Source organism: Papaver somniferum, chromosome 8 (genome assembly GCF_003573695.1).
Source record: "Papaver somniferum cultivar HN1 chromosome 8, ASM357369v1, whole genome shotgun sequence".
Lineage (NCBI taxonomy): Eukaryota > Viridiplantae > Streptophyta > Magnoliopsida > Ranunculales > Papaveraceae > Papaver > Papaver somniferum.
In genome coordinates, this window is record NC_039365.1 from 143,242,656 (window position 1) to 143,255,452 (window position 12,797).

Sequence of the window (12,797 nt, forward strand, 5' to 3'; positions counted from 1 at the left end):
AAGAACTCATACAATCTATAAGAGTTAAGCACAAAGGTTTAACATACCATTTTAGATAAGCAACACTAAAACCGAAACTACTTAAGTAATTTGTTTAGCCTCTTATCAAGGAAACAAATGCACGAAGCAATTTTCCCGTTGGTTTGTTAAGTCAGACTAAGATCAGAATTAACTTAGTTTCCTATCATGATATAATTATTCATAAATAATTGTACCTCATTTAGATACGACAAAACTAGGTTAGGTAACTAGTTTTCTCATCAAGGACTGATTAGACTTGAACAATCGTACCTTGTTTTGATAAGCCTAAACTAAGATCAAAATTAAATTAGTTTTTCTTATTAGGAATTCATTGGACTAAAGCAATTGAACCTCCTTTTGTTAAAAAAAAACACAAATTTAGCTTTTCTTAACCAGAACCAATTATAACAACAAAACAGTTGTACAGTATTCTGTTAAGAATAGGCAACACAAATCGTCTTTTCTTAATAGGAAAACGATTAACTAAATATAAATAAGTTATTACTTCGCTTTTCGATATGACAAACTAAAATCCGAACCTATCAAGTTTTCATATCGGGAAATAGATCAAATAATTCTTCCCTCGATTTCTACTACCAGTCATCCCACAAAGATATGACATTTAAGCACCTATTTAATATAGGTCCGTTCATGTGTTTTGTTATTCCCCTGCAAGACAAAATAATAACAAGAAAAGACAACCTTTACCAGATAAAAGCCGAAAATATCATAGTTATTACATGCCAATGTAAAAAGAGAAAACCGAAATTCATATGTATACTAAATACACAAGTTTATGAAACATAAATTGTTAATAGTATCATCGTGACTTCAAAAATGAGTTTACACAATATCTACTTATGATTATTTTATAAATCTACCCAATATGATAGATCTGAAATCTTGCAAAGTCAAAAGTTACAAAATCATAAGAGATAACAATATTTTGAAATTGAAACTTATAGTTAATGAAAACCGAAAGTTTATCGCATATCATAAACAATCATATGTATACCAAATATGTAGTTTATAGAACATATACACATGAGTTAAATAGTCACAACTTTCTTATGATCTTGACATAGCAATCACAAGGATATGATACAACAATCATCTATACTCAAAAGTCACTAACTATAAGTGAGTCAACACATGAGACTGAACCACAACGGTTTATCTCATAAACTCAAATGCAATACTCCATAAATATTCAAAAGAAAATCAAGTATTGTAATTACCTCAAACTTGTAGGAAATGAAAATACAAAACTAGCACAAAAAGAATGAGGTCATTCCGAGTTCGGACGAAGAAGTTATCGGAAAAAAAGTTTTACACTCCTTCGTATGAACTTAGAGATCTATCCCGAGACCGATACTTAGGCTAGGGATGTCCTAGTAGAGATCCCCAATACGGATCTACACAGAAAAAAAATGTTTTAGGCATAACTTTTGCATATGATACCCGACTTGAGTGATTTTTGGCTCGTTTTAATTGTCTAAACAAGAGAAAAACATATATGACCTGTATACATCAACACAAAAAAACTCAAAATTACCGTTTCTATCAAATGCTAAATTTTGGATAGAGAAAGTATGAGTAAAGAAGAGAAATATCTCCCTGACGATGTTAAACAGTTATATAATGATCAAAAGATCATGTGCTCTGTTTCATGTGCTTCTTCACCTTTCATAAGATTAAGCACAAAGGTGAGCATGATCATTCTAACTGAACTAGGTTGTGTTGAGGTGAGCCTTGTCTTGCGTCACAGGTGAGTAAGACAAAATCATCATTCTTGACCTCTTGCTTGGTTTGCTTATTCTTGTTTCATCTCTTGTTTTTATTCCTTAAGTTGTTATGCAGAGTGTCAATATCACAACGTACATACATACAAGAGACTTTAGACAACATGAGGTATTTCTTGAGTCTATCGACTAGACATTAATTCAAAATTAGAGTCATCAATAATAAACATTTGAGTGTCATTCTTTTGACAGACTACTGGTTTCTCTTTGGTTTCTTACATGGTAGACTTGGACCTATTTATAGATGGCTTTCACAACAGTTGCTTTCTCCCTCATACCATTACAACGATCGCTTTTTTAGATACCTTGTGAAACAACCTTTCTCTAAGTTGGAACATCAGATCTTTTCTTTGCATTGGCAAAGTCATCTCTCTTTCTTTATCAAGTCTTTTATGAGATGACCTTGTCGAATGATAAGAAAAACTTGAGTTATCATTATAGTAGTTATTTTGCTTAAACTTTGGACATTAGCGATCTGAGTTGTTTATGGGAGCAAACTTAGCCAATTTGTTTGATACAAAAGAAAGTTCATCTTGTATCTTACGAACTTTTCATCCCCTTTGCAAGTGTTCTTTAATACCACAATAATGTAACATAAGGAATATGACTTTTAATATTACCCTTATTGTGGATCCACTTGCGTTGGATCTCGATGTGTTTTGTTCTTCCCATTTTTGTTTTTAACATAAGGCATTGTTTTCTTTACATTAGCAAAGATGTTTTTTTTTTTATAGTTGCACTTGAAGAGTTTGGCTAAACACGATTCTTAGACTTGAAAATTTTTACTTTTTTGTAAGAATTAGGAGCCTCTTTGTCATCAATAGAAGCATTTGGTTGAAAAGAATGAATTTTACCTCTTTGCTAGTATTTGAAGCATTTATTTCCTTATAGCCCAATCCTCGTGTATCACAATGATTTCTCCTTGCTTCTAGTATTGAGGATAAATTGTATGAGCTATCATTGAACTTTTTCAAATTTTCTTCTTCCAACATCTTAATTTTTACAAGAGCACCAATTAGATCAGCCTCAAGGAATTTTTATCGGGAGAGATATGCATCTTATTTCTCTTCAAAACTCACTTGTTGAGAGTTAATCCTTGCTTTAGATTCAGCAAGTTTATCTTCCAACAAATATGGCTTTTCAAGAGCAGCATCACGATCTTTATCTAGCAATTCTGATCAAGAAAGAATAGCACTTGCTTTGTCTTCGAGATTCTGTATTTTTTAGAACCATTTCCCCTAAAATTTTCGAGATCTTGATAAAGCCTTTCATATTCAGCAGTCTTTTATTGTAAATCAACCTGAAGTTCCTTAGGTATCTTTTCCTTTTCACGAGACATACTTAGGTGATTCTCGCTAATAAGCACTCCTTTACAAACTTGTTTTAGCTTAGAGGCTAATATATCCACACGATTGCATCATCCTTATGAGGTTTTTTATTTGTGTCATTGGACATTCCTACAGGACTTAGTCTTAACTCATCGTGACATCCTTTGGACTCATTCAAGATAATAACAAAAGAGCATTCCGAACTTGATTCAGATGAGTAAGAATCGTTGTCACTGTTTGTAACATATGATTCCAAAGAGTGACTTAACAACCTCTTGTGATACGTTAATAGAGTCTTTTATTCGCTTTCTCTTAATCTTACTTTGACTCATTTTCTTATAGGTTGGATCGCACCAAGCACAGATTGTTAGATCTTTTCATGTTTGCCTGCTCTGGTACCAATTGAAATGACGAAGGTACCAAGTATACCACAATGTTTTTGATATCAACCTATAAATCCAATACCTTGTGTAATTTAATATAGATAGACAAGGTCAAAAAGATGGTGATAACAAGGTATACACTTGGTATATAGTATAAGTTCGAAACTGTACATTAACTAAAGGGATCAACCCAAGTACTGTTTGATTAACGTACAAGTGAAATTACTTTATATAGTGATATTCACTACAAATACATTCAGTTACCAATGATGGAAGATATGGGACTGGAAGAATAGAGATTTGATAGAGAAAAGATGATGAAGAAGAAGAGAGTCTAAGAAGAGGAAAGGGAACTAGAGAAACCTATAGAAAGGATAAGATTATCAATAATGCATAAGCATCCAAACCATGAGTGATACCGCTCATATAACTAAGGTTCACGTACATCATGTGAACAAAATACTAAAGGCACTAGGTAAAAGATAAAGGCCACCTGACTAACAAGGAGGGTTCCCATAAGAAGATAACTAAACTACTAGTCCATGACAAATGTCGGTCCCACAGAATGATTCTTGTCCTCAAGAATTAACTAAGGAAAGTGTTTCTGCATGAAGACAGAGTCCTCCCATGTAGCCTCAGCTGGTGTAGAATGGTTCGAATGAACCAAAACCTGAGAGGTAGTCTGTTTGTTCCGCAAGACTCGTCGAGAAGCCAATACCTGAAGTGGAATCACCTTCATACAACCTTTAAAATCAAGTGTAAGAAGTGTGGTTTGAGGGAGAAGTCTCGAACCCAACTTGAGCTTCAACTACGAGACATTTAAGACCGGATGGATGTGTGAAGAAGAAGGAAGTTGAGTTTGTAAGCCACCTGCTCTATTTTTTACAGTACTTGATGCGGTCCAAAAAACTTAACAGCGATCTTGAGGTTGAGTCTGAGTTGAACTGAAGTTTGGTGATAAGGTTGTAACCTTAAATAGACTCAAGTACCAACTTTGAAATCTCTCTTAACTCGCTTTTTATCAGCTTGTTGCTTGATCCTGTGTTGAGCCTCCTCAAGAGTGGATTTTAAAACAATGCCCATAGCCTGTCGTTGTTGTAGATAATCATCCATTGTAGCATTGATGGCTGGAGAATAATTAAGGCCAAACTGAGGAGGGTTGTAACCGTAAAAAGCCTAAAATTGAATCAGTTTAAGGCTAGTACGATAAGTGGTGCTTAACCACCATTGGTAGCCAACTAACACACTTGCTTGGCATGTAGCTAGTCATGCACCGTAAATAGAAAAAAGCTTCTGGTACAGGTAATGGTTGGAGAAGTCCAGCTGGTGGTGTGTTAGATATTTTATGTTGTCGACACACATCACAGTCTCGAATGTACTGAATGAGGTCCTTTTTCATGCGCACACAATAGAAAAAAGCTTTGGCTCGTTGGTATCTGGCTTTTTGGCCAGAATGTCCTACATTGCTGAAGAGTTTACAGCTTCTAGAACTCATTGTCTTAATTCTCCTGCTGCACCAATGTAATATCTATTCTTGTATCTGATCACACCTTGTGAATAATAGTAGTTTGGCATGCAGGTTGGAGATAACATGAGTTTAGGAAGCATATCTTGAGCCAATACATCATAATTATAACTCTTAACGATGTCATCCATCCAAGCTGGTTGGATTTGTGTGATACTACTGCATTGGGAAGAGAAGGATTGGTGCAACCTAGAAAGATCATCTATAACTCTGTTTTCAGCTCCCTTTTTGTAAAACAACTTATAATCAAAGCCAAGCAATTTTTCTAGCCACTTTAATTGTAAGGCAGAGTTGATTCTTTGTTCCACAAAGAATTTAATACTCTGGTGGTTAGTGTAACTCTTGAAGTGGTTCCCCAGCAATTATCTTCTTACATTAAACTGCACCCACACTAGAATCACAAGCATCCGTTTCCACTGCAAATGGTTTAGAGAAATCAGGTAAGATGAGTACTGAAGTTGATGTGACAACAGCTTTAAGTCGCTCAAAAGCAGTCTGAGCTGAAGATGTAGAAGTTGTTTTTCTTAAGAAGCTGAGTGAGTGGCTTGGTGATAAGACCATAATTCCTAACAAAAATTTTGTGGTACCCATTAGACCCAAGAAACCCCTATGTTCTTTTAGGTTTATTGGTAATGTCCATTGCAGCATTCACTCAATCTGAATAGGGTCTGCAGTTACTCCTTCACCAGAAATTATATGACCCAAATACTCAATTTGTGTTTGGCCAAAAGAGCACTTACTGAGTTTTGCAAATTAAGTATGTTGTTGTAGTAGTGTGAGAGTTAGCTGCAAATGTTCCAAGTGTGATTCCATGTCAGGGTTGTAAATGAGAATGTCATTAAAGAATACTGTGACGGAGCCAGACATTTTCACAAGTGGGGGCAAATTCATATGGTAAAAATTTGTATATACTAGCTGGTATGCGGCCGAAGGCGGACCGATTTTTGTGGCATTTTTATTGAATTTTTAATATTAACTAAGTGAAAATCAAATTATAAAATATTTTATTTAAATTAGATATAGTAATTTTAGATCGTTTTTTTTGTTTTTACGTCGTACATTTGATGTATTTTTATTGATTTTACATGAGTTTTATAATTTTGACCCCATTAAAAATAAAATTTCAATTTTATAAAGCATATTTGCCCCCACAAGACATGTAAATTACAAAAATTATAATCCTAAATTTATGGGATTTCAGAATCAAGTGGGGTAGGCGGATCCCATTTGTCCCTACATGCCTGAAAGAATACTATGAACTTCCTCAATTATGGCTTGAAGACATCACGCGTCAATGCTTGAAAGGTTGCAGGAGCATCTGTGAGGCCAAATAGCATGACTAGAGACTCAAAATGTCCTTGGTGAGTTCTAAAAGTTGTTTTGTGTATACCAGCAGCATATGCTCGGATTTGATGGTAACCAGCTCTAAGACCCATCTTGGAAAAGACTTTATTCAACAATTCCTCAATGAATGGTACACGATATTTGTCCTTAATTGTGATGTCATTCAACCTTCTATAATCCACGCAGAATCTCCAACTACCATCTTTTTTATTTACTAAGATAATAGGTAAATCGGTTTTTGCCCTTAATACCCGTCTGAATTTTTAAACTTGTTTTCACCCTTGTCTCTTGCGATCATGAATTTATGAAGCTGTAAAAAATAATATATGCTTTGAATTCACGAAGATGGAGAAAATAATGTATGCTTTTAAGATGATCATGCCTATTATTTAAAATAATATATGCTTTGAATTCATGAAGATGGAGAAAATAATGTATGCTTTTAAGATGATCATGCCTATTATTTTGAAACGGCTTTGAATTCATGAAGCTCGAGAAAATATTATATGCTTTGAAGATGATATTGCATTATGAGCCCATAACTTTCTTCCTATGATTTAAAAATATTAAAAAGGGAAATAAAACTTTTTTTTTTTGAAGCATACAATGTTTTATTAGTTTTTCAAGGTCATGTAGTTTTTAAAATTTTGATTAACTTTTAACAAATATTTTTGTTTTTAATGAAATTATTAAATATAAATTTGAATATTTCATACGCAAAAAAACAAACTAGTATCTCCATCGTGAACTAAGCCAAACGTGCTGATCAAATACCTGGTTTGCTTCCTAAACATTCTCATCACCGCGGAACTAACAGTACGCAACAATCCAAGCCACATATAACAAAAAAGTGTACTGGGTGTGAAAAATAGCATATCCGTTACTACCAATCTCGGTGACGGTACCAATCTCATTACCGCGGAACTAACAGTACGCAACAATCCAAGCCACATAAGAAAAACAGTGTATTGTGTGTGAAACCGGTACTACCAATCTCGGTGACGGTTCCTGTCCCTATCTCTGTCACGCTCGTGTCCATATTCCCTGCTCCGGTCATGATCGTAATCTCGGAGTCTATCTCGGTCCCGGTCTTTACCCCTCTCTTCCATGTCTCTTTCCCTGTCTCTGCTCCTGCTACGACGATAATCCCTAGAGCTGGAGTAACCATCACGTTCCCTACTCTTGCTGCTCTCCCTGTCATCACGATTCCTTGCCCTGTCTTTGCTTCTCTCTCTGCCATTTCTTTCTGTAACAATGTCATTAAAAGGAACATTAAGCTCAAAAAGATAACTGCAATTCCAGCTTAAAAGATGAACATCCAACAAATGCTCTGAAGTGTATATGCCTACACAACATGAGCATTGTAACTAAGAAATTCAGCATATCTATATTGTCAGATCAGGGTGTCTCACACCACACTGATCGCTACCTCTCACCCTTGCTACAGATCAAGTGTAATCATGCGATATGGCACACTTTTAAAACAGGAGGATCTGCCAGGACTTGGTGAAACTAAATATGAGGAAACTATAAGAAAAAGAGGATGCTACATGTGCAATAAATAAGAGAGGTCAAAAATGGTCTACAGCAAAGTTGAGCAAATAATTTCCAACCAAACTCATTTATGAAACTTCTAACATATTCATGCTAACTGCAAACACCAATGCTAAGCCAACTTATTGAAGGAAAGTAATTTAATTGATTCAGACAATAACAAAATTACCTAGTTCCTCAACCTCCCATCCAGCTCGACCAGCACCAGGGAGTACTTGTCCAGCTTCTGCTTGTTGTGTTTTAGCACGAAACTTCTTCTTGAGATTTCCGAACTCATCATATAACTCCCCATCATCCTAAAATTGGCACGGGTTAAATTGTAGGTCCAGAATAAGATCAAAAACCTCATCATTACAAACACTAATATCTTACTTGTTCGGCTTCCCTTCGCCGGCGCCTAGTTTCTTCAATCTCTTCTTCGTCAAGTTCTTTGTAACCCCCAGCTCGTCCTCCTCTGACAGCAATAACAATAATCGTTCTGAATAATATAATAGTATACTACACAAAAATTATGAAGGAACATGGCAAATTATTAAACACGGAAATGGTTATGCAATTCTGATATTGCTACTGTTCTTGGTCTATCAGCGTATACCGGGCGCAGCTGAAGCAAATGTCAGACAGAGATATGATTGATTAGCAGTCGAGAGTGGAATATAGAAAAAGCAAACAAATATTCAACGTTCTCCTTCCAGTGGAGATTAGTCTAAAGAGGTGCCTAGCTATTAACACATAACAATACTCATCAACTCAAGCAGTGACAAAGACACGTTCGCTTAGAAATTTCAAAATATTAATGCTGGGAATTTAAAGAGATATTGCAACAGAAGGCTGATGCACCGAAGAAAACATCAAAAATAACTAAATTAGAACTACAAAATGAACTCGAGTCACTATCCCAAGATTGATGTGTATGCCTATTAAATATGTAAATCCAACAATTAATATAAATTGATCAAGGCCTAGAAGCAACACTTTCATTATTGCCAAGTAATCACTTTAAGATGGTAGAAGTGATCAATGGAGGTGCAAATGAGCTTTGGAAGAAATTTAAGGGCTGTGCCAATATGTACAGCAAAAATTCTTAGTACATTCTTATTACAGATTGCAACCTCCGAGGCATAAAAAGGGAAATTTCCAGACTAGAAGTGCCAAAATTAAGTTAACTTTAAAGCTCCTTAAGAAAGATAACCTTCAATCTAACTGAGACAACCAAAGACAAAACAGTTTCATACCTTACGCCACCTTCGTTGTGACCAGGCTTGTTGGTGTTACAGATATTGCATTTTGTTCGCTTAGCCCAGTTAATGTTTGCACACCTGAAACCAGAAACTTAATTAAACGTATAAAATATGATGAAATTAACAACCCCAAAGAATTAATCCCAAGTGCGGAAAACAAAGAAAACGAATAATGACACCTCATTGCTGGAGATAACAATGACTTACAGTAAAATTCAACCTTCAAATGCTCAGAAACGATTATAAAAAAACTCTTCCAGCAATAAAGCATGCGTGGGAGAAACACAAATTCAATTTCACTAGGCAAGCAGCCTCCACCATAGCACAAAAAGTGTATGAACAATGTGTATTAAAAATATGGAACAACTTCAGTTGAAAAGGCAAAAGAAGCAAATGTATAAACTTACAAAATAACTACCTCAATTAACTTCTTTTATTCCCAGCGGCGCACGGTCATGTTGAGAAGAAAAACCTTATGTGCATGATTGGTGATGGCAATTATACTTCTGTTTAACTCTACTTTATTTCTGTTCAACTCTACTTTAATTGCGGTGTTGTACATCACCCCTAGGCATATCTTTTACTAATTGTTTATTAGATAACTGACAGAATGGCTCTGGTTTTTTTGTCAATTCTACAGAATATTCAATTAAGAATTGACTTTCTGATAAATGAAGAGAAAATATAACAAACAGTTGAAGTTTTCCGGTTACTATCAATCTTAGCAGAGCCAGACAAAAGGTAATTTAACTAAGGCCTTTTAATTGATCTCACAATTATATAAAAAACTCTAAAACAAGATAAGATGTTTGACCGCTAGTTCCTTACATTGGACAAGCCCAATCATTTGGTCCAAAAAGACCTGCTGGAGCACCAGCAGGCCGTCCTCGACCTCCTGAATCATCAGCACCACGACACCACGACCCCTTTTAATTGATCTCACAATTATATAAAAAACTCTAAAACAAGATAAGATGTTTGACCGCTAGTTCCTTACATTGGACAAGCCCAATCATTTGGTCCAAAAAGACCTGCTGGAGCACCAGCAGGCCGTCCTCGACCTCCTGAATCATCAGCACCACGACCCCTTCCTCGACCACCTCCCGCAGAACTACTGCCAGATGCACCAGACGGACGAGCACTCCCACAGCGGTTGCACACACCACGAAAAGCAAAGTTCACATTACCACAGCTGGGGCAGCACAGTACAACATGTCATTTCACTTAAATTCGTCACATAAAATCTTAAAACAATGTCAAGTGTAAATGCAGAAGTGCGAGAAAGAGCTGCTCACCAATGTCACATCACAGACCTTGTATTCGGACATGACCAGTCTCCATCTTGCTGCCATGGTTTTCCTGAAGCATCAACCCGACCTCTACCTCTTCCCTCACCACCATTCACGTCAGTAGTATCTTCCTCTTGTCCGCCAAAATCACCAACAACAATTGGATCCTCCACAAGATTCATTTGCTGCCCTGAGTTATACAAAACATCATCTTTATTTTTGGCTTCTGCTATATAGACTTCAATTATATTTCCATGAAAATCCTTCTTATTGAACCAGTCAACAGCGGCCTGTGCCGCATGTGGATCCTCGTACGTGATGGTTGCATCTCCCTTTGGCTCATTTGTGACTTTATCTCTATAAAACCATATCTTTGGCCGACCAGTTCTCTTGTCTTTCTAAATTTCGTAAATGTTTAACACGGAAAAAGCATAACTTCAGTTTTTAGAATAGAAATTACTGCTGCCAAACGCTATATACTGAATAGTTGAACAAAAATATGTTACCTGTTCGAACTCCCTACCTTTAGCAACCCAATGGTGCCAAAAAACTCAGCAAGCATATTTTCGTCAGTCCCATCAGGCAAGTTACAAACATATACAGAACCATTCAAAGGGTTTCCTCTTCCTATACAGTTCGCCATGTCAGCAACGAAACACCAAGCTCATGAAACCCCGCCAAACCTAGCCAGCACCATAAACAACATGTATAATTAGGTTGCATATATTTCTTTACTGGTATTCTCATTATTCAAACAAATATATATGAATGACTGTACAAACAATACACAACAGCTATGCTTCGATATAACACAAAACCCAGGAGAAGTAAGTAAATTTATCTCATCAAAGAAATTAGTACCTGATAAATCAAAAAAAATATCATACAAGAAAGATCCCTCATAACATCTACCATCAAACCAAGATACAGAATAGCTACGGTACCTTCAACCACATAGAGTATACTATTTCAGATGTAAAAAGATCCTAAACCCTAAATGTTTACCCACTTATAAACCTAATTTAGGAAATTCAAACTTACTATCAAACCCTAAAAATGAATCTCACATGAATTAAAAGTAAAACTAAGTAATCTTACAAGCCGTGACGAGATTAATGTAATTTTCAAACACATATATAGAGATCCATACAGCTTTTGATTCTAAAGAACTGAAAGATTATGAAAAGAAAGAACATCACAAAACAATACGGTCTACCAACCTGAAAATGAAACAGAGATTCAAACAGAGGAAGATCTAACCATGAACTCACTTTGAAGATCGAAAAGAAATCGGACTTCGGTTATTAGGGTTTATTTCGGCCCTGACAAGTGAAATATCGGTTCTTCCGGAAGTTCGGAAACCAAAGACTTCTTTATGGGAATATAATTATTCAATGACCATAGTACCCTCGTATATTGTGTATTAAGCTGAGTCTTAAATCTTAATTAGGTACCCTTCGGATCGGGCTTCACAGCCACTGCCAGCTCACCTGTGAAGGGGACTGATTATCGTGGTTGTCAACCTGTGAAGGTATAAAGCGAGGAATGGTTTCTCGCTCTGACTAGAAGGAATGATTTGTCTTCTAATTGACATTCCTGGCAAGCTAAATCAGGGTGACTAATTTTTTTCTTTTTTTTCTTTAATGAAAAGAAGGGTCTTGGAAAACCCCTAAATTTATTTACTAGACTATTTCATTCAAATTGAGGTTTGAATTGTTACATGACATAAGTAGTAGATAAACATACCCTTCTGTTTCACCATAGTACATTGCACACTGATACAACCAATCTACAATGTGAATTCTTTGATCTACATGAAACCAAGAAAAATGGAAAAGACTAATCTGAGTAATGGTATTTTGATTATTCTTCAACCATTTAGAGGCTTCTTCTTCGGTACGATAAAATCCGTCATAGAAGTAGTTCCCGCTAATCTTTGTAATCGCGACCCTTTCTGATAGCCGTTGATCTTCTTTGTGTAGAGCTTGATCATCGTCACTTCGGAATTGATCGTCTTCAAAGATATGCTTGAATCTCTCATTGGATTTCAATATAAGAGCCCAAAGGCTATAATAAAACGCACTAATGGCGAGAAAAGGTAATTATACAAGGCATGAAATAGCCATTGTATACAGGAGAACACAAACTAAAAAGTAAAAATTCTGAAACCTAAATCACAAAGTGATTTTTATTGAAAGCGAGAAAAGGTAATTATACAATTGCAAACTGATAAGTGCATATTTCACATACATTTGGTGTCAATTCCATGCTAGTAATTGTTATCTTTCTGGTGAATTATTGTATATTACG

General features: G+C 35.7%; 1 protein-coding gene across 4 annotated transcripts; it reads right to left on the reverse strand.

Annotated features, from left to right (window-relative positions):
* Window positions 1-7,096: 7,096 nt before the first annotated feature.
* On the reverse strand, window positions 7,097-11,872 carry LOC113303295 (transcription initiation factor TFIID subunit 15-like). Of its 4 annotated transcripts, none has more exons than XM_026552325.1 (9): window positions 11,759-11,872; window positions 11,011-11,170; window positions 10,512-10,885; window positions 10,278-10,390; window positions 10,027-10,108; window positions 9,193-9,276; window positions 8,330-8,411; window positions 8,127-8,253; window positions 7,097-7,649 (listed from the first exon to the last, which is right to left on the reverse strand). In XM_026552325.1, exons 2-9 carry the CDS (start codon window positions 11,128-11,130, stop codon window positions 7,390-7,392), a joined length of 1,242 nt encoding a protein of 413 aa, XP_026408110.1. In that variant the 5' UTR covers window positions 11,131-11,170; window positions 11,759-11,872; the 3' UTR covers window positions 7,097-7,389. The 4 variants fall into 4 exon arrangements, with proteins under 4 accessions (XP_026408110.1, XP_026408108.1, XP_026408111.1 ...); XM_026552323.1 differs by having other exon boundaries at window positions 11,708-11,855; XM_026552326.1 differs by having other exon boundaries at window positions 11,748-11,824.
* Between the last annotated feature and the right edge of the window lie 925 nt (window positions 11,873-12,797).

Excerpts from the sequence above, each read along its gene's own strand:
- LOC113303295 (XM_026552325.1), bottom strand. The coding sequence starts at position 11,130 with ATGGCGAACTGTATAGGAAGAGGAAACCCTTTGAATGGTTCTGTATAT. Across the intron at positions 8,412-9,192 it reads CACAACGAAGGTGGCGTAAG|AGGAGGACGAGCTGGGGGTT; the intron begins GTATGAAACTGT and ends TATTGCTGTCAG. Across the intron at positions 8,254-8,329 it reads GGCGAAGGGAAGCCGAACAA|GATGATGGGGAGTTATATGA; the intron begins GTAAGATATTAG and ends TGCCAATTTTAG.